Source organism: Alosa pseudoharengus, unplaced genomic scaffold, assembly GCF_046254945.1.
Source record: "Alosa pseudoharengus isolate Yale_2024_CS ecotype anadromous, Long Island Sound unplaced genomic scaffold, YU_APseudo_1.1 YU_APseudo_1.1_scf_18, whole genome shotgun sequence".
Taxonomy (NCBI): domain Eukaryota; kingdom Metazoa; phylum Chordata; class Actinopteri; order Clupeiformes; family Clupeidae; genus Alosa; species Alosa pseudoharengus.
This window is the reverse complement of record NW_027468650.1, coordinates 34,242,613-34,264,594: the sequence shown is the minus strand read 5'-3', so window position 1 is coordinate 34,264,594 and position 21,982 is coordinate 34,242,613. Positions and strand designations below refer to the sequence as shown.

The 21,982-nt window shown below is 42.8% G+C and overlaps 2 protein-coding genes across 4 annotated transcripts in view; one reads left to right on the top strand and one right to left on the bottom strand.

Moving 5' to 3' along the window:
• gnal (guanine nucleotide binding protein (G protein), alpha activating activity polypeptide, olfactory type) overlaps window positions 1-9,825 on the top strand; it is a 46,154-nt gene extending 36,329 nt beyond the window's left edge. For both annotated transcript variants that reach the window (XM_076291030.1, XM_076291031.1), the window contains exons 6-12: window positions 414-468; window positions 923-996; window positions 3,327-3,385; window positions 4,943-5,063; window positions 5,506-5,636; window positions 6,998-7,065; window positions 7,231-9,825. In XM_076291030.1, coding sequence (XP_076147145.1) covers window positions 414-468; window positions 923-996; window positions 3,327-3,385; window positions 4,943-5,063; window positions 5,506-5,636; window positions 6,998-7,065; window positions 7,231-7,377 — 655 coding nt within the window. In that variant the 3' untranslated portion in view covers window positions 7,378-9,825. The remainder of the gene's footprint in view (window positions 1-413; window positions 469-922; window positions 997-3,326; window positions 3,386-4,942; window positions 5,064-5,505; window positions 5,637-6,997; window positions 7,066-7,230) is intronic.
• A 2,051-nt stretch (window positions 9,826-11,876) lies between these two features.
• On the bottom strand, window positions 11,877-21,852 carry mppe1 (metallophosphoesterase 1). Of its 2 annotated transcripts, none has more exons than XM_076291034.1 (9): window positions 21,025-21,852; window positions 20,145-20,253; window positions 19,396-19,499; window positions 18,947-19,027; window positions 18,433-18,523; window positions 15,928-16,005; window positions 15,372-15,494; window positions 14,458-14,598; window positions 11,877-12,437 (listed from the first exon to the last, which is right to left on the bottom strand). In XM_076291034.1, exons 1-9 carry the CDS (start codon window positions 21,255-21,257, stop codon window positions 12,258-12,260), a joined length of 1,140 nt encoding a protein of 379 aa, XP_076147149.1. In that variant the 5' UTR covers window positions 21,258-21,852; the 3' UTR covers window positions 11,877-12,257. The 2 variants fall into 2 exon arrangements, with proteins under 2 accessions (XP_076147149.1, XP_076147148.1); XM_076291033.1 differs by having other exon boundaries at window positions 18,433-18,541; window positions 21,025-21,851.
• Window positions 21,853-21,982: the final 130 nt, after the last annotated feature.

Here is a 21,982-nt window from a genome sequence, read left to right as displayed (position 1 = left end):
TGGTGTGTAGTACCTAAATGTGTGTGTGTGTGTGTGTGTGCATGTGTGTTAGCACGCCACTATGGCAACCAGCATGGGGAATGTGTGAAAAGTAACACTTTCCCTGTGGAAGTTGCATCCTAGTGTCCCGCCAGTGCAGTTCACCCCAGCGTGGCAACACCACAGCAGGCCCGCAGGCTCTAAAGATGGCAGACACTACCATGGCAACGGCAGAGCACATACATTCAGGGAGTTCAAAGGTCGCTTTGTGTGTGTGTGTGTGTGTCCAGATCAGCTGTAGGCGGCATAGGGTCTGTGACTCCTAAAACAGTCCTTCTATCCTCTCTCTCTGTAATGTCTCTCTTAACTTGTGGTCAGCGATGGTGGTAATCATTTGTCTTCTCTTCTTTCTGTCTGTCTCTTCCTTTCTGCAGCTTCCTGGACAAAATTGATCCTGTTAGTCAGCCAGACTACACTCCAACAGATCAGGTTGGTGCCAGTCCCAGACAGCAATACCAGTCTATGGACGTTGTCTTCCTTCTCTTTTAGTCTGCCTATATTGGTTAAAGTATACTGACTATATATGTATTTCCATCAATATATATGTAATTTAAAACATTTTACTATACATACTGTGGGAGAGTGTATGTTTAAAAGTGCTTCCTCATGTAGCCTACTCATATATTTTTTACTTGGTCCCCTCCATGTGAAACCCATTGAGTTGTATGAAAACAATATTGTATAAATAAAGTTGAATTAGTTTGATTTATTATTTTTTGTGGTTTAAATGGTATCTACACAGTGTGTGTGTGTGTGTGTGTGTGTGTGTGTGTGTGTGTGTGTGTGTGTGTGTGTGTGTGTGTGTGTGTGTGTGTGTGTGTGTGTGTGTGTCACCCTCTTAGCCCTGACCTCTGTTGTATCTCTTTCTATTTCTCCTGTGCAGGACTTGCTCCGCTGCAGAGTTTTGACTTCAGGGATTTTTGAAACGCGATTTCAAGTAGACAAAGTGAATTTTCAGTAAGTGATGATAATAATGATAATAATAATAATAATACAATGTAATTATATAGCACTTTTTTAGCACAGAACACAATGTGCTTTACAGAAAAACAAGCAATAGTAATAATACAAATAGTAATAAATAAAAAGGGTAATAAAAATAGTAATACATAAAAGAGTAAGCTTCCAAAGGCAAAGAACAACAGCAAAAAAAAAACTGAATTGACGTAATTAGCAGAGACCCAGATGGACTCACTTACTTATTAAGGAAGGCAGTTGTATACAAATGTGTCCTGTGATGGCCTCCGTCATTTCCTCATTCATCCCTGCTCTGCTTTGTGTGATGCAGCACATATTTGCTGAAGGTCTAATACAGACGTATTGGTTACGCATGTGTTGCTACTCCATACAGACCTTTATTGAGGAGGTTCAACTAAATAGGCAAATTAAGGAAGGGAATTATTTCCAGCGCTCATGTTAATCACTGTGTGAGTGGTAGTACTTCACAGAAGGTCCAAAGCCAGTTAGACTGCTCTGGTAGCATGTGCACTAATTGTGCAGTACATCAGGTTCTCCCAGCAACAGGGGTTTTGCCACAAGAGGGCGCTGTGTCACTGTAAATGCTCACAACGTCTCAGTAGATAGTGATAGTGTCACCATAGAATAGAAATCAGATAACTATTGACGGGTCATGGAGTTTCTGATATATCATGGAATTTTAGAAGTCTATTCCAGACATGGAAAGTCAGGGAATTTGATCATTCTTGGGGCAAAGTCATGGAATATCAGGGAATTTTTAAAGTGTTGTAGCAGTTTAAAATGTACTTGCCAAAATACATTACACATGTTACAATACACATACAGTATATTTCCACACAGAATTGGTCTATATCTGGTTATTAGCTTTACTGCTTGTTTGAGTAGTTGTGGTTAGCCCAACTTTGTTCAGTGTGAGCTATTCTAATTAACAACTGACCATAGGAGAGCTCTAGGCCTTGGGTTTCTAGCAAAGTAGAGTTGTTTGATTTAAGATAGTAAGAAGTAGTATATACGAGACAAGTTATATGCTATTATTGCATCCATAGCTGCCTACGTCAAACACCTTTCCTAACCCACCCCGCTGACTTGCTCACTCCCCAAAAACAGGCAGTGGTCGCGTCACCACATGGTTAGAGGTGTTGGCGTGGGCCTGCAGTGGTGGAACAAGTTGGCCAAGTATATTCATGCTGCTGAGGGCCTTGTAGTCTGCGTAAACAAATGAAGATCCATCTCTTTTGTGAACCCAAAACCACCTTGCATAGCTTCATCTCTATAATCGTAACAGGAACAAAAAAAACTTTTCACACATTTTCAAGCAGTGTGCCAGAGGTCATAGAGTCAAGGCATGTTTGTTTTAATCCAGTACAGCTCTCCTTGGGGCTTGGCTTAGGTGACATTGATTTAGAATTGTTCCAGTTGCTTTCTGTAGAGTGCCATTGGCCATTTGGTGCTGTATAACAGTACTTCTTTTTGTTCAATGAAATGAATTGAATTAAATTGAGCATGTCTTCCCACCTTTATTCAATGGCCATTTATTCATTTCCCACTCTAAAAAAGCTTAAAAAAAAAACCTTAAATTTCCCCTAGGGACTTGAATTTCCCCTAGGGATCAATAAAGTATCTATCTATCTAAAGATTCTTGAAAGCTCTGCGACTGCACTGACATCTTTGGTCAGTATATTGTACCATTCTTTATACATTAGGTCATGGAATTTCAGTTTTTTTTTTGTCAGGGAAAAGTCATGGAATTTTATATTTTACTTACAATGGGAACCCTGTATTGATAATGAACATGACAGTAAAAAGTCTCATATTTAATCATCTCAATTATAAGCCTTATAAAGTCTTAAATACGTCCAGGTAATGCTTACTAGGTCTTAAATTACATATAGTTATGTCTTAAATTGGCATGTACCACTTCTTCAGTTGCCCTTCATTTTCGTAAATTTTTGTTTTTTAATTTTTTTGAGAAATGCTTTGGCGGCATTTATAGTGGGTTCTGAGTGTTGTAGTTCTTTCTTAAGCATCCCGGTATTAACATGGTCCAATAAAACTACTACTTTGAAAGTGATTCTGGGACTCAAATTATCTCTACTTTTTCACACATCACATCAGGTCTTAAATTAAATTCATAATAGTCTTAAAAAGTCTTAAAAAGTCTTGTTTCTAGAGTTTCTAGAACCAAAACATGATATGCAACAACATATCAGTGATGTGAAATTGAAGTGAATGTGAGCTATTGACACTTAGTGCTGTTGTATGAATTAGAGGACTAACATAGAGGTTCTCTTCTTTTGTCTCTTTTGTAGCATGTTTGATGTTGGTGGGCAGAGAGATGAGAGAAGAAAATGGATTCAATGCTTTAACGGTGAGTACCAATGTCAAGGAATCGATTTCCTCACTATCTTCCCCAAATCCCACATGAATATGGAAGCAGACAGAAGTAACTGGCGTCTTTAACCAACCAGTGGTCTGTGAAAGCATTCCTGGTGGTCCCTGACCATGCATTTATGATGTATCTCCAATGTGATGATCACAATTGTTCTATTCAGTGGTGGTCCTAAAGTTGCTTTCTTTGTCAGAATGATGGTCTGTGGATCTAACCTGACTCTCGCCAGATGAATTTCGTTCCGCCTAGCTCCACTCATCCATCTGGGATCGATCCATTGGAGTGGTGCTTCAGAAGGCTAGGCCTTATTAAAAAATCCTTGCATATGATTGGATAAGCCACTTGTCCGTCATCTATTGACGTGCTACTTCAACCACTCACATCGAAGCCAACCCTTGACGCTGAGAACAGTCTCACAGTCACTTCTACTCTACGTCACATCTATGAAACTCCCGCCCTGCATCCTGATTGGCTCTACCATACAATCTGGTGCCGAAATCACTCTCAACGGAACCGATCCCAGATGGATGTGAGTGAAGCTAGGCGGAGCTAGGCGGAACGAAATTCATCTGGCGAGAGTCGGCTTACTGTGGATCACCATCAGTTGAAAACCGCTAGTCAAGTGCTAAACCTTGTTTGTTTGTTCTCTACTCTTTGCGGTAGAGAGTTGTTTTGGCTCATTAAATATTTATACACACATATTACTCAGCTCTCTCTTGTGGGCCATTAAGTGCTCCTCAAGCACAATGTGGGGCAAGGTGATTAGTCCATTTGCCACTTAAACGCAGACTGATATAAGTTACTCAGAGGATGTCTCCGTCATGTGAGTAAACATGAATGTGGTTTGACGCGACTCAATTAGTACTAGCTATGGACCTCTCTGATGCTCCTCTTCAATAGTAAGCACTTATGAATGCTTTAGCTTCGTAAGCCTCAGCTCACATAAGTAATAGTGCACTTAACAGTGATAGATGGACACGGTCATTGCTGGAATGACGTTCCCTTCCTTTGCTTTGCCTGAAGATGAAATAAATCTGTCTCCTTTGGACCTCGTCTGAAACATACGTGCCATATCTGATGAGTCTGCTTTGAGTTTCTGCTGTTATCTGCATGAACAAATCCACCCAGTGGGTATTCCTGTGCCACTCCTTTTGTGCATCTGGGCTCAGGATGATTCCCAGCATACTCTGTCATGCCCTCTGAACTGTGTGTGTGTGTGTGTGTGTGTGTGTGTGTGTGTGTGTGTGTGTGTGTGTGTGTGTGTGTGTGTGTGTGTGTGTGTGTGTGTGTGTGTGTGTGTGTGTGTGTGTGTGTGTGTGTGTGTGTGTGTGTGTGTGTGTGTGTGTGTGTGTGTGTGTGTGTGTGTGTGTGTGTGTGTGTGTGTGACAGCGCACATGTTTGTGTGCATGTGTGTAGATTTGGCTTTTAAGTGTGTGCTATGCCTTAATTATTAAGGCTTAATGCATCTGCCTTAAAATAAAACACTATAGAAGAGAAGTAAAAACTTCCCCTTGTCCTCTTCCTCCTCCTCCTCAGATGTCACAGCCATCATATTCGTTGCTGCTAGCAGCAGCTACAATATGGTCATAAGGGAAGACAACAGCACCAACCGGCTCCGGGAATCTCTGGATCTCTTCCGGAGCATCTGGAATAACAGGTTTCTAACTCCCTCCTCCTTCATTCCCGCAGTCTCTCACATTCATTCCAGCCAAATGCGCCAGTCTAGCTCGCCAACTACCTGCTCCAGATATGTGTGCAGAAATCAAATAGTCCTACATTGTGGAAAGTGTTTTGTGACAAAATGTTAAAATTAAATTAAAACAAAATGGAAATAAATAATTGAAAACCCAAATGAATTCATTAAAATATAAAATATATTGAACACACTGTGCTGAGCACAAAGGTTAAATGAAAATGTAAATGTAAACACAAGAATGTGAACTAATGGTGCAGTGCAGTATATCCTGCATATTACTTAATCTACACTAGCAGTTTGGGCAGGATTGTTCTTGCCCATTCCATGTTCATCAGATGGCACGGTCAGTGTGATATTGTTGTCAAACGTTTGCTTTCGCTCTCTCTCCCCCTTTCTCTGTCAGATTTCTGCGAACTATTTCTGTCATCTTGTTCCTGAACAAGCAGGACATGCTTGCAGAGAAGATCCTGGCGGGCAAATCCAAACTTGAAGACTACTTCCCAGACTACACTCGCTACTCCCCTCCGACTGATGGTACAGCCCATACTGAAATCCCCACACACACACACACACACAGACACATACACACGTGAACGAACATCAACAGCAGCCAGAAATACGCATCTGTTGAGATAGAATCGCTTACAAGATAAGCATCTCTTGCCGTCCGATCTCACCACATGCAGTTTCCACCACTGCATGTGAATAGTCTCTTTTGTTTCCTGTATGCAGAACTGTCCGTAGCCTGGTGAGGTCATCTATGGTCAGACAGTTGTGTCGAGGCATTCAGTTTTCTCCTGGACAACATCCTGTCGTTGTGCAGACAACTTTTTAGCTCAGTGTGAGCTATTCTAATTAACAACTGACCATAGGAGAGCTCTAGGCCTTGGGTTTCTAGCAAAGTAGAGTTGTTTGATTTAAGATAGTAAGAAGTAGTATATACGAGACAAGTTATATGCTATTATTGCATCCATAGCTGCCTACGTCAAACACCTTTCCTAACCCACCCCGCTGACTTGCTCACTCCCCAAAAACAGGCAGTGGTCGCGTCACCACATGGTTAGAGGTGTTGGCGTGGGCCTGCAGTGGTGGAACAAGTTGGCCAAGTGTATTCATGCTGCTGAGGGCCTTGTAGTCTGCGTAAACAAATGAAGATCCATCTCTTTTGTGAACCCAAAACCACCTTGCATAGCTTCATCTCTATAATCGTAACAGGAACAAAAAAAACTTTTCACACATTTTCAAGCAGTGTGCCAGAGGTCATAGAGTCAAGGCATGTTTGTTTTAATCCAGTACAGCTCTCCTTGGGGCTTGGCTTAGGTGACATTGATTTAGAATTGTTCCAGTTGCTTTCTGTAGAGTGCCATTGGCCATTTGGTGCTGTATAACAGTACTTCTTTTTGTTCAATGAAATGAATCGAATGGAAATGAAATGAAATTAATTGAATTGAATTGAATTGAATTGAATTGAATTGAATTGAGCATGTCTTAAAGGAAAATTCCGGTTTTTAGCACTTTAAGGCCCTTTTAGCACTTTAAGGCCCTTTTCTGGTCACCACTAACCACTCGGTGAGTTGCACAGTTTTGGAAACGAACGTTAAGGGTTGTTTTAGGACATGTTTGAGTAGCCTACTACAGTATGCCCATTGCCAGCCACCCTGAGAAGTCAAAGGCAATTCAAAACGAGTCAGAAGAGTCGAGACAGGACCAATCGTCAAAATTTCAGTGTCCACCACTCTAGTTCATCCAAAACAAACCAGAAAAGGGCCTTAAAGTGCTAAAAACCAGAATTTTCCTTTAAGATGTTTCCCACCTGCCCAGTTGTTTGTCTGTTGTGTCCTTCCTCATGTGTAAATCACTGTGTGTGTTTCCTCCCCTGTGTCTTGGACCACCAGCTGCGGGTGACCCAGGAGAGGACCCGAGAGTCACCAGAGCAAAGTTCTTCATCCGGGATGAGTTCTTGGTGCGTGTCCATTATCCCCTCTCCACGCCACACTGCTCTTCTTCATACACTATCTCTTCATGGGTTTTACACTGCATGAATGAATACATATAGAAATGGATATAGATATGTGCTGCATACATCAACTCATTCTGTGTGTGTGTGTGTGTTTGATTGACCCAACAGAGGATCAGCACTGCGAGTGGAGATGGCAAACACTACTGCTACCCTCACTTCACCTGTGCCGTGGACACGGAGAACATTCGCCGGGTCTTCAACGACTGTCGAGACATCATCCAGAGAATGCACTTGCGCCAGTACGAACTCTTGTGATTGGCTGTCTGTCAGCAACGATCGTCCAGTTAGAGCTCCGTTCTGCTCCCAAACACACAAGCCCAGTACTGGGGACTATGCTACTGACAAGTGACAATGTTGCCATTTTTTGTTTCTTTTTCATTTGTTTCTTTCTTTTAATTTATGACCCATGCTTTTTGTTTGTTTTTGTTATTTTAGTGGAGGGACAGGAATTAAGTTTATGTTGAGTGAATGTATTTTGTGTGTGTGTGTGTGTGTGTGTGTGTCTGTGTGTATGTGTGTGTGTGTGTGTGAGTGTGTGTGTGTGTGTGAGAGAGAGAGAGAGAGAGCAAGAATGCCTTCATGTTTACGTCCACTCTGTTGTTCATTTTGATGAAATGCCTTGATTTTCAGGTCATTCCACTAATACGCCTTTAGCTACCTGTCATTTTGAGAAGAAGACTTGTTTTCTTTGTTTTTTTTGTTTCTTTCTTTTCTTCTGTTGTGGTTGTATGTGGACCAGCTGACTCTAAGTGAGCAGATGGCTGTCTGATGGTTTACCTGATGGACTTTCGGTGCGGGTGACCCCACGACCTTTGACCTCTGGCACCCTGCACTCTTTTTTTTCCCTTGTTTTTTTTTCTGGAGGGCTTCTCCGCTCGTCACCTGGGTGAGCGGACAGTAGGGAGAGATTTTTTCATGCACTTTGTGTCTGGTGTCTCCATCCCAGAGACTGGGCCGGGTCGGCTAGGAGCGGTGGATTTGGCCCAGCGCCGGGCCAGATCACAGTGAGGGTGTCCCGGAACCGGCCCAGAAACACTGATGCCACCTGGGTTTGCCATTGAATGAAGTGCACACACAACACAACGCGATGTAGCACCACGATATTTATTAACGACTGTCGCGATTTGCTTTATTTTCAATGAGATTTCTAGAGTACAGTGGCAGGAGTTGTGTAGAGACAATTCGGGGGTTGTAAATTTTAGAGTTAGAGGGTTTGGATATGAGGGAGGGTTGCGTGGGGAGTGGGAGTGGCTTGTGTGTGGCTCCAGGGGGCTGCTGGGATTTGTAGTCCCATGCAGCTGTAAGTCCTGCCAATGGCACCAGGACTAAATGACAGCGTCACTCACTTTCTTTCATCCACCGATGATCCCTCGTGGGAGAGGAGGGTTTTCCCAGTGGAACAATAGCCCTATATAAATATATAAATAAATATATAATATATTTTCGGTTTATGTTTTACTATCCTAAGGATTGCGTGAGGTGGGTTCACTTTGCGCAGACTGCAAAATGTAATGTTATTTTGTACAACTTCATTGAGAGATTGTGAGAGTGGAAAGAGAAAGAAAACTGACTTGTAGAAGATCTTTGTGCCTTCATCGCGGCTGTACCTTGTAACATGAGCTCTGATGTAAGAACGTTATTGTTTTTGTTTTTATTTTTCTGACTGTGCTGTACAGCTTGATGTCAGCTCCGTCCACAGTCAAAACTGCTGGTGGGAAAACTTCTCTGTAGAAATTTAGTCTTTTCTGGTTTATAACAAAAAAGAGATGTTCTTTAGTACAAAAATGAGAAAAAAATGAGGAAAAAAATCCTGTATACGATATGCAAAATTAACCACTTACCTACAGTGATGAGCAGATGTTGCATTGACATTGCCTTTGTTTCTCTCTTTAAGAATTCCTTCTTTTTTGTTCCAATTCTCAGCTTTAAAACATTGGAAATTCGAAGTGTCCAAATCACAACCTGGTGTTGTTTTATTAGGAAGCATCTTTTTAGATGTGTGTGTGCGTGTGTGTGTGAGTGCACGTGTGTGTGTGTGTTTTCGCGTGTGCGTGTGCGTGCAAGACAGAAAGAGCATGCACCATGCGTGTGTTCGTAGATGTGTGTGTATGTATACGTGTTCAGCATGCATGTGTACATATACACCCATATACCCATGCGTAGTGGCCACAGACCTGGAGTTGTACATCTGCATTTTTATATTGATATGTGTACATATACATTTATAAAGATGAGTTATATTCTATAAATATATATGTACAACTATACATAGTAATGTGTGTGCCTATGCGTATACATATTTATGAATGTCTAGAGAGGAGGTATGCATACAACAGGCATACACAAGAGCATATATTAGAATGAAATGAAGAATTGAGAAACTAGTGATTCTTTGGTCATCAAAGAGACCTTCACAATTGCACAGGCATTGTGGATGCGTGAGCACTGTTAGATAGCCTATTCTTTACACCGAACAGCAGCTTTTCTTGTGCAAGTCTATTCCGACAAAAAAAAGTGTGATTTAAAAAAAAAAAAAAAACTTTTTGTGTCTGGCCTTTGAGGATTTGGAGTTTTTTTTATTATTATTATTTTTATTTTAATAAAGAGGCACATTAGCAGACGGTTGTCCTTCAGTTTGTCTAGAAAGAGAATCGTGGAGAGAATGTCTTCAAGTAATTTTGCAAATAAAATACCTCTGAAGTATTCATTTTTCGATCCGATTCTGAGTTGGAGCAGCACATACAGCAATGCCTAACCCATGAGTGTCCAGTGATCATCATGCTTTGTCATTTGGAAATGCATTCGTCACATATCTAAAGAATTGACACTGTTGTATATAAATATATTTTTATTGTATAATGTTTGAACCAATCAAAACTAAAATGTACAACCTTATTTCATCAACAAGTCAACATAACTTAAACTTAAATAAATTAAAATTGAAACCAATTTAAAATGTAAACCATAAGGAAGTCAACTTGACTTGACACATGACTTTAAGGTTTAAATCTGTTTCAACACAATCTCAAATGAATAAAAAAAAAACTTAAAAACCAGATATTCAACTCCAGGTAATATCAGAAATCATCCATAGTACCTTGACGTTGCTGTAAGGTTTTTCAATGAGCGGTTATGAATATCCTCTAAGACTACTAAGAAGTAGTGGTTAAGCACCCCGACCTGAATATGTGTGTACATGGATAGTGTCACCAAACCACAGGACACATGGACTTGTGTTTCAACATCAGGCTGCTGAGGTGAACCCAGACTAACCTATTAACAAATATGAATTTGCTCGGCAGGTCAGTCTGGAAAGGATCTCATTGACGGCCATTTTCCAAACTTACAGTACAGTAGTATTTTATGACTTCCAGGGATGTAACTAGCAGTGAAATTAAACTTAAATTGGTGCATTAAAATCTAAACCAAATTGTTTTGAGAAGTGCAGCAAACACATCTTTCTTGTAAACAATGGTTTTAAATGCAGTAGTTTCCTTAATTTTAAAGAAATAACACATTCCTGGGTTTTTGGTGATTTGGAAACGGACGTCAATGGGCTTTGATGTAGGTCTCTAGGTTATAGGTCTATAACCACTTTAAACTTAATTGTTTATGATGATGTTTATCACTATTGTAGGCCTACGTCGCTTTTTGGCCCCTCCGTCTGCTTAAAACCATAAACACAAACATAATAGTCTAGCAGGCATAGCCTTGGGAAGTGGATGATGTGAGAAGGTGACAGTAAAAGTTCCTTTTGACATGGTTTAGAGAAGCACTGGTGCTCTGACTATTGGTTCTACTGATGCATTTAACTGCAATCTGGATTACATCGGCTTTTAAAAGGCGGAAATGATTCAGTCAGATCTAGGTGTGCTGTTTTCATACATATGCCGGAATACCTAATCAATCACTCTTAACTCTCCTCCCTTTTTTCTTCGACCTTCCCATAAACTCATATGTAGGAGCTAGAAAAGCGCAGCTTGTGTGGTCTGAGCATGCATACGCTGCAATGTTTTAAGGTGCAAATGAAGCATGAAACAAGTGCTAACACCTTAGTCCATCAGCTCCACCCTGTGCTGTGGGTGGGGGGTTACAGGGCTTGACCATCCCCATCAGGTGGCTAAAGTTTAAAGTTCCATCTCTCTACACAGAACATGCTGTTTCAGTCTGACTAGGCTGGAGGCTGGAGAGGACCTTTGCTTTCCCATCAGCCCCTAAACAGACTACATTTCATTTCAGTCATTTCATGCAAGTGTACTAAGAGTCAGAGATGTTGTCCACGGTGTGTCCTTCCCAAGTCGGCAGCTGAAGTTTCCACCTCTTCAGCTATATGCTGAAGAGATGGTAGCCGGTCCAGTCCACTTTAGGCAGCTGGGATGTGCGCTACGTGAAGCTTGTGCTACCCCCACCAGACTGCCACGGACAGGTCATCCCAAGACCCTGAAAAGATGGAGGTCATCTCCATCAGAGCTCTCCGAAGGTCAGGGAGGAGCTCACAGGAGCTTCTGCTTCCCCCAACAGCCTTTTCATATGGAGTCAGGGATGTTGGGGGGGGGGGGCAGGGGATGGGGGGTCAGGGCTTGTGCTTTCCCCAACAGCCTTTTCATATGGACTCAGGGATGATGGGGGGTCAGGGCTTGTGCTTTCCCCAACAGCCTTTTCATATGGACTCAGGGATGATGGGGGGTCAGGGCTTGTGCTTTCCCCAACAGCCTTTTCATATGGAGTCAGGGATGTTGGGGGGGGGAGGGGGGGAGGGGATGGGGGGTCAGGGCTTGTGCTTTCCCCAACAGCCTTTTCATATGGAGTCAGGGATGTTGGGGGGGGGGGGGGGAGGGGATCGGGGGTCAGGGCTTGTGCTTTCCCCAACAGCCTCGAGTCCCCAGAGTCGGGGAGGATATCACAGGGGTTGGTGCACCCTATCAGGCTTCTCAGTGGGATTTGTTATGGTGTCACGGGGGCTTGTACTCCTCCATCATGCTTACTGTATGGAGTCAGGGAGGGATGGTGGGGAAGGGGCATCACAGGGGCTTGTGCTTCCCCCTACAGCCTTTTCATATGGAGTCAGGGAGGATATCACAGGGGTTTGAACTCCTCCATCAGGCTTCTGGTATGGAGTCGGGGGGGGGGGGGGCTCACAGGGGCTTGTGCTTGTCTATGAGGCTGCTGAAATTGAGCGCGCCCCTGAACAGGTGGAAGTGTCCGAGCGCCAGCAGTAGCAGGGCCATGGCGCTGCCGCAGTAGAGGGCGATCACGCTGCTCTCCTCCGGCAGGAAACACTTGGAGAGACGGTGGTCAGTCGTCGAGAACGTCCCCTGTCCCAAGAGGAAGAGAGAAAAGGAATGATGAGAACAGGATAACAGGTGGTTAATGACCTGTTTATTGTATTCAGGTCAGTATTTAGCGGTTTAACCAGAACACATCAAGCGTATTAAAGCAGCATGACTTTCCACAGCTTACACAGTGGTTACAGTAAAACAAATATGGGGCATACGAGAGAAGTAGCACGAGCACACAAACCACCAGTACTCTTGAAAGGGAAAAGAAACATCCTGAAGATAATAATATCCAAAAAAGAGTTCACTGCAAAGTAAATCCAGGTGCATTAAAAAGTTGAAAATCCTTGATTTTTTTGGGCTAGAACCCTTTTAGACACACCCAGGCATTTCGACTCGTGTCCGATTCGGGGCATTTCAACCGCATACCCAGGTCATGAGAGCAGATGAGAGGGAAGTACAATGATGTAACACTAGGGGAAGTGGAGTAAGTAATGGTTGGTAATAAACGATCGCACTGAAGGGAAGTACTCATCTTTATCAAATCTCACAAAAACACACTCCACAGTATGCTTCTAAGAGCTATGGACACACTCCTGAGTATGCTTCTGAGAGCTAAGGACACACTCCTGAGTATGCTTCTGAGAGCTATGGACACACTCCTGAGTATGCTTCTGAGAGCTATGGACACACTCCAGTCCAGAGTAGCCTATGCTTCTGAGAGCTATGGGTGCAGATGTTGGCTAACTCACCCTACATGTTGCTCTGACCCTCAACAACCATTACCTCCTAACATTCAAACGGCAGTTTGAGGCACGTGCTTACAGAATGATAATGTAAACCTTCTGGAGTCTTTCTAAATATCACTGTGCATTTCATACACACACACTTTTTTACTACAGTTTCCCTGGCTTGGCTTGATATGAAGAGAAAAAATTTTTCTTGTTGGTCTAGGGGCTGTTTTTTTCTCAACAAACGCTAATTCACTGGCTCCTTCATCTCGCACTGGGCTCTGTACAACCATTCCATGGTAAGGGTCACTGGAACTGCATACAAGGGTCAGAACGGGGAGAGCGGGGTTAGATGTCACACTTTTTACTTAAAATTAGTTTCCACAAAAAACGTGTCCTGCACAAATTCCATTTTAGGACACAAAGGAAGCCTCATGTGTCAGGTACAAATGGAGGGACCTTGATCTGCTTGAATCCAGTCAGTTAGAAGGATGTGGGCTGTCAAATGCACCTTGCGCAAATGTGACAACCATCCCCATCATGGGGTAGGTTGTCACACGCTATGGGGTTAGTTGTCCCAATGTTATTCCAATGGGATAAAAATAAAAAATGGATACATTCTTAAAAATAATGTAAAAAGTTTAATTTCATTGAAATGCAAAACTACATACATCTTATGCGTTGAGAACATGAACAGGAAACATCAGGTATGTTCTTTTCATTAGTATTTTATGTTTTAAGTTGATTTTTAGACTATTTAGATTAAATCCCTATTGAAACCAAGGTAATATGATGATATAATGAAATACTGAATTTATACTGAGTCCATAGGCCAACATGTGACAACTAACCCCAACTGACATTGCTAGCTCTTTTGATGGCGAGCAGCCACATGTTTTAGCGTAGCTATGATGAAAGGTAACTGAATTGTAGCTCTCTCTTTATACTTCTAAATGGTACTAATTATTTTATTGTCAACCCATTGTGTAATGAGTTAGAAGAAAAAGACTGAATGTCTCAAAATGTACTTTTAGACATGAAAAACAGTTAAAGTTGTCTCACATCAAGGTAATAAATCTTTCATTTTAAATTCCAACGTAGACGACCTCTGACACTAATTCTGATCATTTCTGTATTAACAGTTTTGACCAGTGCCCTTGAGTGGCTGAGATCTAACACATGTGACAACTTACCCATGTGACATCTTACCCCGCTCTTCCCTAGATGGGACTATACAGTGAATTAGCATGGGTTAATGGTACTAAACATTAGCTTGCTATATTGCTGTCGATGGTGTGGCATTGTGTTGGAGTGTGGTGTGTGTGTACCAGGATGAAGCTGGGGTTGTTTCGGTTCCTCCAGCTGAAGGACGGAACGCTAATCTCCGGCACCTTGTCGTCATGGACAACCTCACAGGCGCTGTGGGTGTGGCCGCTGAGAATGAGGCGGGGCTGGAACCACCACAGCAGCTGTGGAATGATCCGGAAAGAGCATGTTGTCAATTGCATGCGGGAATAGAGACACTGACCAACCCATCACGGTCAATGGCCCCGGGCCAGTTGGTACCCTCGCTAATGCCATTTATTCAAAGCATTAACTGGCCAAATCCATCTTGTACTCATCAAGCAAATACTAAGGGAAATCCAGTGGTAGCAATCCATTTCCACAACAATTTGTTGACATGCATGTACAGTATCTTAAGGCTCCTGTTGTGGGTAAAATAAACACTGGCACAGTGCGAGTATGCTGCGTTGTTTAGTAGGCATGGGTATGGGAGATGCCGCACAGCGTTTAATCATAATTATAAAGGAAGCAGGTCCTCGTGGCTATTTATGGAAAATCCCAACCACATGACACTGTCTCAGGAAAAGGAAAACAAAAGTCTCTATGTGTAGATAACAGGAGAATTGATGCAGGAGGAAGCATTGCAGGATGACCCCAGACAACCAAAGCCCTTGTAAAGCTACACATGGCATTGTGAGATAAAGTTCACCATAAAGAAATATGAACAGAGTATGATTCAGTCCCTGTTCAAATACATCGACCTTTGTAAGCAAGGCTTTCCATATATATAGGCTGTTCTACTTCAATCTTAAAACAAATGTGTTACAAAACAACACAAACTGTGTTGTCCCTATCTGGACAGAGATGTGTTAAAAACAACACACACTGTGTTATTTTCAACACATTTGTTTTAAGAGTGTTTGGTGAAGAGATTGTAAAGTGTGAGTATACCACTCACCCTCTGGGAAGCCTCTTGGGAGAGCACGTCATAGCGCTCTTGAAACAGCTGGTGGCGCTCTTCCAGGGGAGCAGCATCTAGTCCTGTGCATCCTGCATCACTCTCCCGGTACAGGGGGTAATGCTGCCAGGACAGAGCAAAGATGGGGGCATCAGAAAGGAGGCATGGACTACTGCAGCTGCACGGGGTATTCACACTCTTTCAGGCAGTCAAAAAGTGGAATCAAGAACACCATTTCATGAATGGTGAAGAGGGAAATAATGGAATCCCTGAGAGGTGGTTCCCATCATGCTAAAGGGTAAGGCACAGCACAGCATAGGGATAATGCAGCATATTATAGTTTTCTGTTCTAAAATGTGTATGAAAAAGGACAAGAGGGAAATAGTGAGCAGGAGGGAGGCGTTCACAACCATGGCTATAGCACCCCCTGGCTGTATGGAGCCCCAAACTTTAATCAGGTGATCTCTGCACTAATAACGCAGCTATAAACTGCACCACTGGGTAAGAATGCTGATGTGAATGGATGCCCATTATCTTGGGCCCGATCAGATCATACCTGCAATATAATGGGCGGGGTTGCAGGGAACGTTTGCGTCTCCTGGCAACGTCTCTTCATGCCCTCCGACTGATGCTCCTGTGGGGTTAAAAAGTACTGACTGTGACATGGGCAACAGCAGCTACACACTTATAGGGTTGGGGTGTGTGTGTATGTTGGGGGGGGGGGGTTGTTAGGCATTGGCACCATGTTAGGCATTGGCACCATGGGTACACTTTGAGGACAGCTGACCCCCCCCACACACACACACACACACACACACATACACACACACACACACACTCATCTGTGCTGGGCTGCTGTTTATCAGAAACCTTCCACTAACTCTGGGACAGATGGAGGCTTTCATCGCACTGCTCTGAGACATGAAATGAATGACAATCCTCAAATGTGATTTAAAACCCTTCATCTTCCAAGCCCCACTGCAGAAAAGCCCCATTAGGGTTTATTTTTAGTTGGGCTAAATAAAATACCTTGTTTGCCAAAATGCAGCGAGTGAGTTGTTGAAGTGCATGGGTTCTTTAAATCCATCATGGGAGTGTGTGTGTGTGTGTGTGTGTGTGTGTGTGTGTGTGTGTGTGTGTGTGTGTGTGTGTGTATGTGAATGTGTGTGTGTTTGCACAAGTGAGTCAATCACATATGTATGTGCTTAAATATGTGTGTGTTTTAAGTCCCATGGTGGCTGAGTTGCTGTACACATGTGTGCCTGAGTATGTGTGGTCCCCAATGAAAAGTTGGTTGACCACACTCATGCAGAATCGGCCCCTTCTGAAGTGGTCTCAGCCACGGCTGGTTACTTTTAGAAAAGCCCTTTAAACAGTGCTGGCATGGCCTTAGACTACAATCTCTTTCACATGAGGGCTTTTACCAACCTGGCTTTCACAGCCTTGACGAGAGAACAAACAATCAATAAGACAAAAACAAACAATACGACAAAAACGGTAAGAAAGTTCATGCTCCTGACTAACCCATATCGCTCTACTTTTGTTCATACGTGTTCTTACCTGTAATACCACTTACTATGATAGCCTGGCTAATGAGATTGAAATGTGCTTTCCTATATATGGTAATGTCAGTCTGACAACTGCCCTCTTACAGCCCTCTTAATGCTGGTCAAATCCAACTGTATTTGTTCAAAAACGTGGTTATTATAATAGGACTGTTACATCGGTGCCATGACCGATGATAAAGAGAGAAATCGGCCTCATGTCAGTAGATGCTTTCTGCACTGCAGTCTGCATCACACTTCCAGAGCAGTTTTTACATAGTTCGTACGCAACGTAAGTGTCTTTGCCCTGACTAGGTTGGGTATTCCTTGTCCAACAGGCTAAATGAAAAGAGAGGAATTCCACAGCTCTAAGTCTGAGCAGTCTGAGTGACACACAGGGAGGTAACAAACTTACAATTCAGTCCAAACCAGTCTGCACCACACCTGATGCCATTCATTTCACACTGTTTAGTTTCAGTCCTCAAACTGGTTTGTTTCGTCAGACAAGGCATTCTAGTCTGCTCTCTATAGGCAAAAGACTCCATTTCCATATTGCATTTTTCCACAGGAGAGCTGTAAAATTCCTAGTGCTATAGGAATGTCCCACAGCGGGCAATCACCAACCAAGCCTATTTGACCATCAAAAACACATCCTTTGTCAGGGAATCTCAGGGAATTTGCCCATTACAGGTTGGATTAATTTGCCCAGTACAGGTTGGATTAATTTGCCCAGTACAGGCTAGATTAATGGAACATTTGATCAGAGTGCATACAGAATGCTAATTGCGAGAGATGAGAGATAGCTATCACATCACAGATGTGACATACAGACTACATACAAATCCAACACGTGGAGATGAGCCAACCTCTAGGTGAGGTTAATGGTGAAGATGATGATGATGATGATGATGATGGTGATGAAGAGGGTGGTGATGATGATGGCGGGGGCCATGAAGAGTGCCATGAGGCTTTTCTCAAAGTCAAGGATTCGTGCTTGGTAGAACGAGTCCTGCCGAGTCGAATCCTTCAAAGATGAGGCAAGGCTTCTTCTTAGCATACGGACAAACACACAATGGAACAGACTAGCGAGTGTGCAGGAAGCTGCAGGTGCATTATTAAAAATCATGTGTGCGCACAGGATTGTGGGTGTTCCAGGCATGCAGAGGACACACGCATGCAGCCTCGAAAATCTCAGAACGAAGGACTCAGTACTTGATAGAATTTTAAAGCACCCTTGACATTGGAACAGTGCTTGGCGAGATTTGATGACATAACGTCCTTGAAAGAGCGGCTTTGAAGGACCCATCCTTGACTTGAGAAAAGCCCATGGTTACCATTGCTGTGGCACAAGTGGCATATTTGGGTCTCAGTCCCCATGGGCACCCGAGTTCGATTCCGACCTGCGGTCATTTCCCGATCCCACCACATCTCTCTCTCCCACTCGCATCCTGTCTCTCTCCACTTGCCTTCATTTACATAAAGGCAAAAGCCCAAAAATATACTTCAAAAATGTTTACCTGTATGGAGCAGTTGAGTGCTGTGGAGAGCCTATGAAGCTCGTTCTCCACACTCCGGCAGATGGGACAGTGGTCACCGTGCAGCGCCATGCTATTTACCAACACGAAACTGGGGTCAAATCAACAAATGAACAATCAAAAATCATAAAAAAATCAATGGTTGAGCATTGAGGGAAATGGTTCCTCGGTTCCAGTATAAGTGTTAGTCTTCCACTCATGTTCTATTGAACATAGCTGATAATCAACAAACAATAATCTAAACATTTTCTAACAATATAGTGCGACAATGAAACACCATTACTGAATGCACAGATCCAAATGGTCTGGCTGCATATTCAAATGTACAGTATACCACCATAACCACTACGAGTCATTCCAGCAGTAGTGTTCACTCTACAGCCGTGACCTTATCTTTGCTTTAACCACAGTGTTTGCCACAATCTCAGTCTAACTTTCCCCTTATTGCTGATATGGTGCATATGAGGTAAGAGATCCAGACCACAGAAAGTCTTACTTCACTCCTCGGCGGCTGAGAATCCTCGCCGAGGTGACGTTGAACACCTGCTCAAAGCGTTGGAGTTTGTGCCAGGTCATTCTACAGCACAGGAAAGAAAACAGGCTCACTAAAGGAGATTTCACTGACAGCCAGGACCCACAAAGGCAACTTTTGTTTCCACCATCAAATATTTACTTATTGGTTATGTAGAATGAGACTACAGATACATTTTGAAAACACATCCCAAAAATGCACACAGTTTCAGAATATGCAAAACATGAATCTATTAATAGTTATTAATGTGATTAATGATTAATCTATTAATCATTAATCACCCAACTATGCTGATCACAAGCAAATGACTGCAGTTTACTTCAGAATCAAGGTGTGTGTGTGGGGGGGGGGGTAGCTTTGCTATAGAGTGGGATCTCTTTGAGACAAAACCCCACATGCCACTCAAAACTCACTCATGGTGGAAGCCGATGTCATGGTTACCGATGATTACAATGAGCTCGGTGTCACTCGGGTGGCGGAAGATCTGTTTGAAACGCCTCACGTCATCCTCCCAGTCCTGAAGAGGAAATATCAGTGAGCTGAACAGGAAGATATCTTTCCACTCCGTGCACCAACACCAGAGCTTCCTCATACTCTGAGTGGCAGCAGGTTGACCGCATTTATTTACATGTGTACCAGCGAGTGTATCACTGTTATTAGAGTTAATGACTGGATGTGAAGTTAGTATTTCAACAAATCAACATAAAATGCCTATGTCCTAATCCAATTTCAGGTACAGTACCGAAAGATTAGTGTCAATTACATAACATTTGGGGAGATTGTATAACATTCGCCAGAGTGAGCGGATTTGAGAGAAGTTACACTGCAGTATCTGCGCCCAGCCTGTTTCTCCAACAATGGTTAGCAGTGGGGCCTAAAGATTCACATGCACCTTTTTTGCACAACTAGCATACTACAATTTTTACATTTCTACCTCAGAAAGATTATCCCTGCATCCAATGCCACATCCCACACACTGAACCCCTACCCCCAGCAGTTATTTCATGATATTGCACCAAAGGGGGGTATTTCTTTCTTTCTTGCAGCAAGTCATTTTGACATGCTGTGTCCCCCAAACCCATGTAATCCTATATGACACAGGTTACTGCCTCTATACCCTATGTAGTAAATATTTCTGAGGAAAGCATGCATATTCATATACCTTAGTGGAGCTCCACTTTCCCTCATCAAAAATGTCTCCCAAAATGAAGATGATCTCCGGCTTTAGGACCCACAGGGCTGTCTGGAATGCTCGCTCCATCTGCCACTCTCTGCATGGACAAACGCAAAAATCTTGTCCGTGAGTCTTTCTCTGTCTTTTTTTATCATTTCTATCAGCCTTATGTCCTTATGTCCTTTCTGCACAAATCCCCTGGCATATATTAGATTAGCACTTCAGAGGAGGTTTCATGCCAGATTCTAATGTTTTGGATTACAGCTCAATTTTTAAAATCCTATAATCCAAGGTGATCTTTCATTGAACGTGTCTGTTTTGTGACTGCATTCTATGCCCTTTCTTTATTTTAACTAAAATATCCTAACAAAATGACCACACCAACTCATGTGACAGCCTCTTACATCTAACAGTGGGGTTGTTACAATGTTGTATGAGAGTGTCTAATGGCATATTTTTTATCATGCAGTTAGTGCCATTATACACTAGATATGAATCTGATTTAATGGGGTCTTAATGAATCGCCTACTACTAGTAGCTTAAGCTTCTCCCAAATCAATGTCTTGTTGCTTGACGTTTTCAACACTGCAAGTTTCAACAAATAATGCAACAATTTACTAGAGGCAATCTCAACTGAACAGAGAGAGAGAGAGAGAGAGAGAGAGAGAGAGAGAGAGAGAGAGAGAGATGCTTCTGCTGACAGTTTATGGTGATGATGATAGCCTGTGTTCAGCAGCTGATCGTCAACTAAACACAATGTGATAGGATACAATTCCACATTTGCATAAAACAGTTCTAGTGCACGGGTATGCAAGTCATTGCATTCCATCCTCTTGCACAATATTTTATTCTACAGATTTCACTTTACCGTCTCAGTTTGTCGAACCAGTGGCCCTTTATGGCTCCCAAAAGATGTGTATCCGATAAAAACAAAGTCCGTAGAGGTGACTGAGAGATTTTGTCGTTCTTCATCTCGGGCCACGAACATTGCATAATTGCTGGAAAGTATATCAAATATTCACAGAAAATGAATACACTACAGACTGATAAAACCATGGAGAGAGTGAAACTCCATCTGCACTTTCCACTCGGTCCGAACATGTCTGAGCGCAAAACCTACAGCAGATCTTTACAAATGGCTTCATAGAACCGACCCATATAGGCAATTCCGCGGAAAATAATATCCCAGTCAGATTATATCACAAAAAAAAATACTCTAAAAAAACATCATTCTCAGAGGAGAGTAGCCTACGAGTCATATCGGACCAAAGACGGTCTGCAATTGGTTTCACGTGTAGGCTATTTATTTGTCCAGTAAGCGGGCTGGCTGGCTTGTCCATCACAGAAGCACAACAGATTAAAACAAATCCAAAATGTCCCTGCATGTTGTCCAAAGAAGCAGGGCATCACGAACAGTCGAGTACAATGGGAGACATGCAGACTGACTGGTTATCTTTACAAGCAACATTTTCTCACAATCCTGACATACAGCATCAGCCTGCAGATTGATGAATATAAAAGAAACCGTCCAAACAAGGAACAAACGAGGTATGTACCAACACGCAGAACCGGCCGGGCAACACATCCTGACGCATCATTGGTTTATCATTGTCTGTTTTTTCCTACTTCGCTTTTTTAGCAGCTGCATTTTTATGCGCTGCCGCCGCGCACAGCACATAAAGGCTCGTAGTCATCATCTGTATGCTCGGTGTGCGCATCACACAGTGGGCTAATGTCTGTCGGTGCCACAGCCACAGATTTGGGCAAAGATGCCTACGAGTCCCAGCATCACAGTGAGGTCACTGCAGTGACGTAAGCCTAAATAG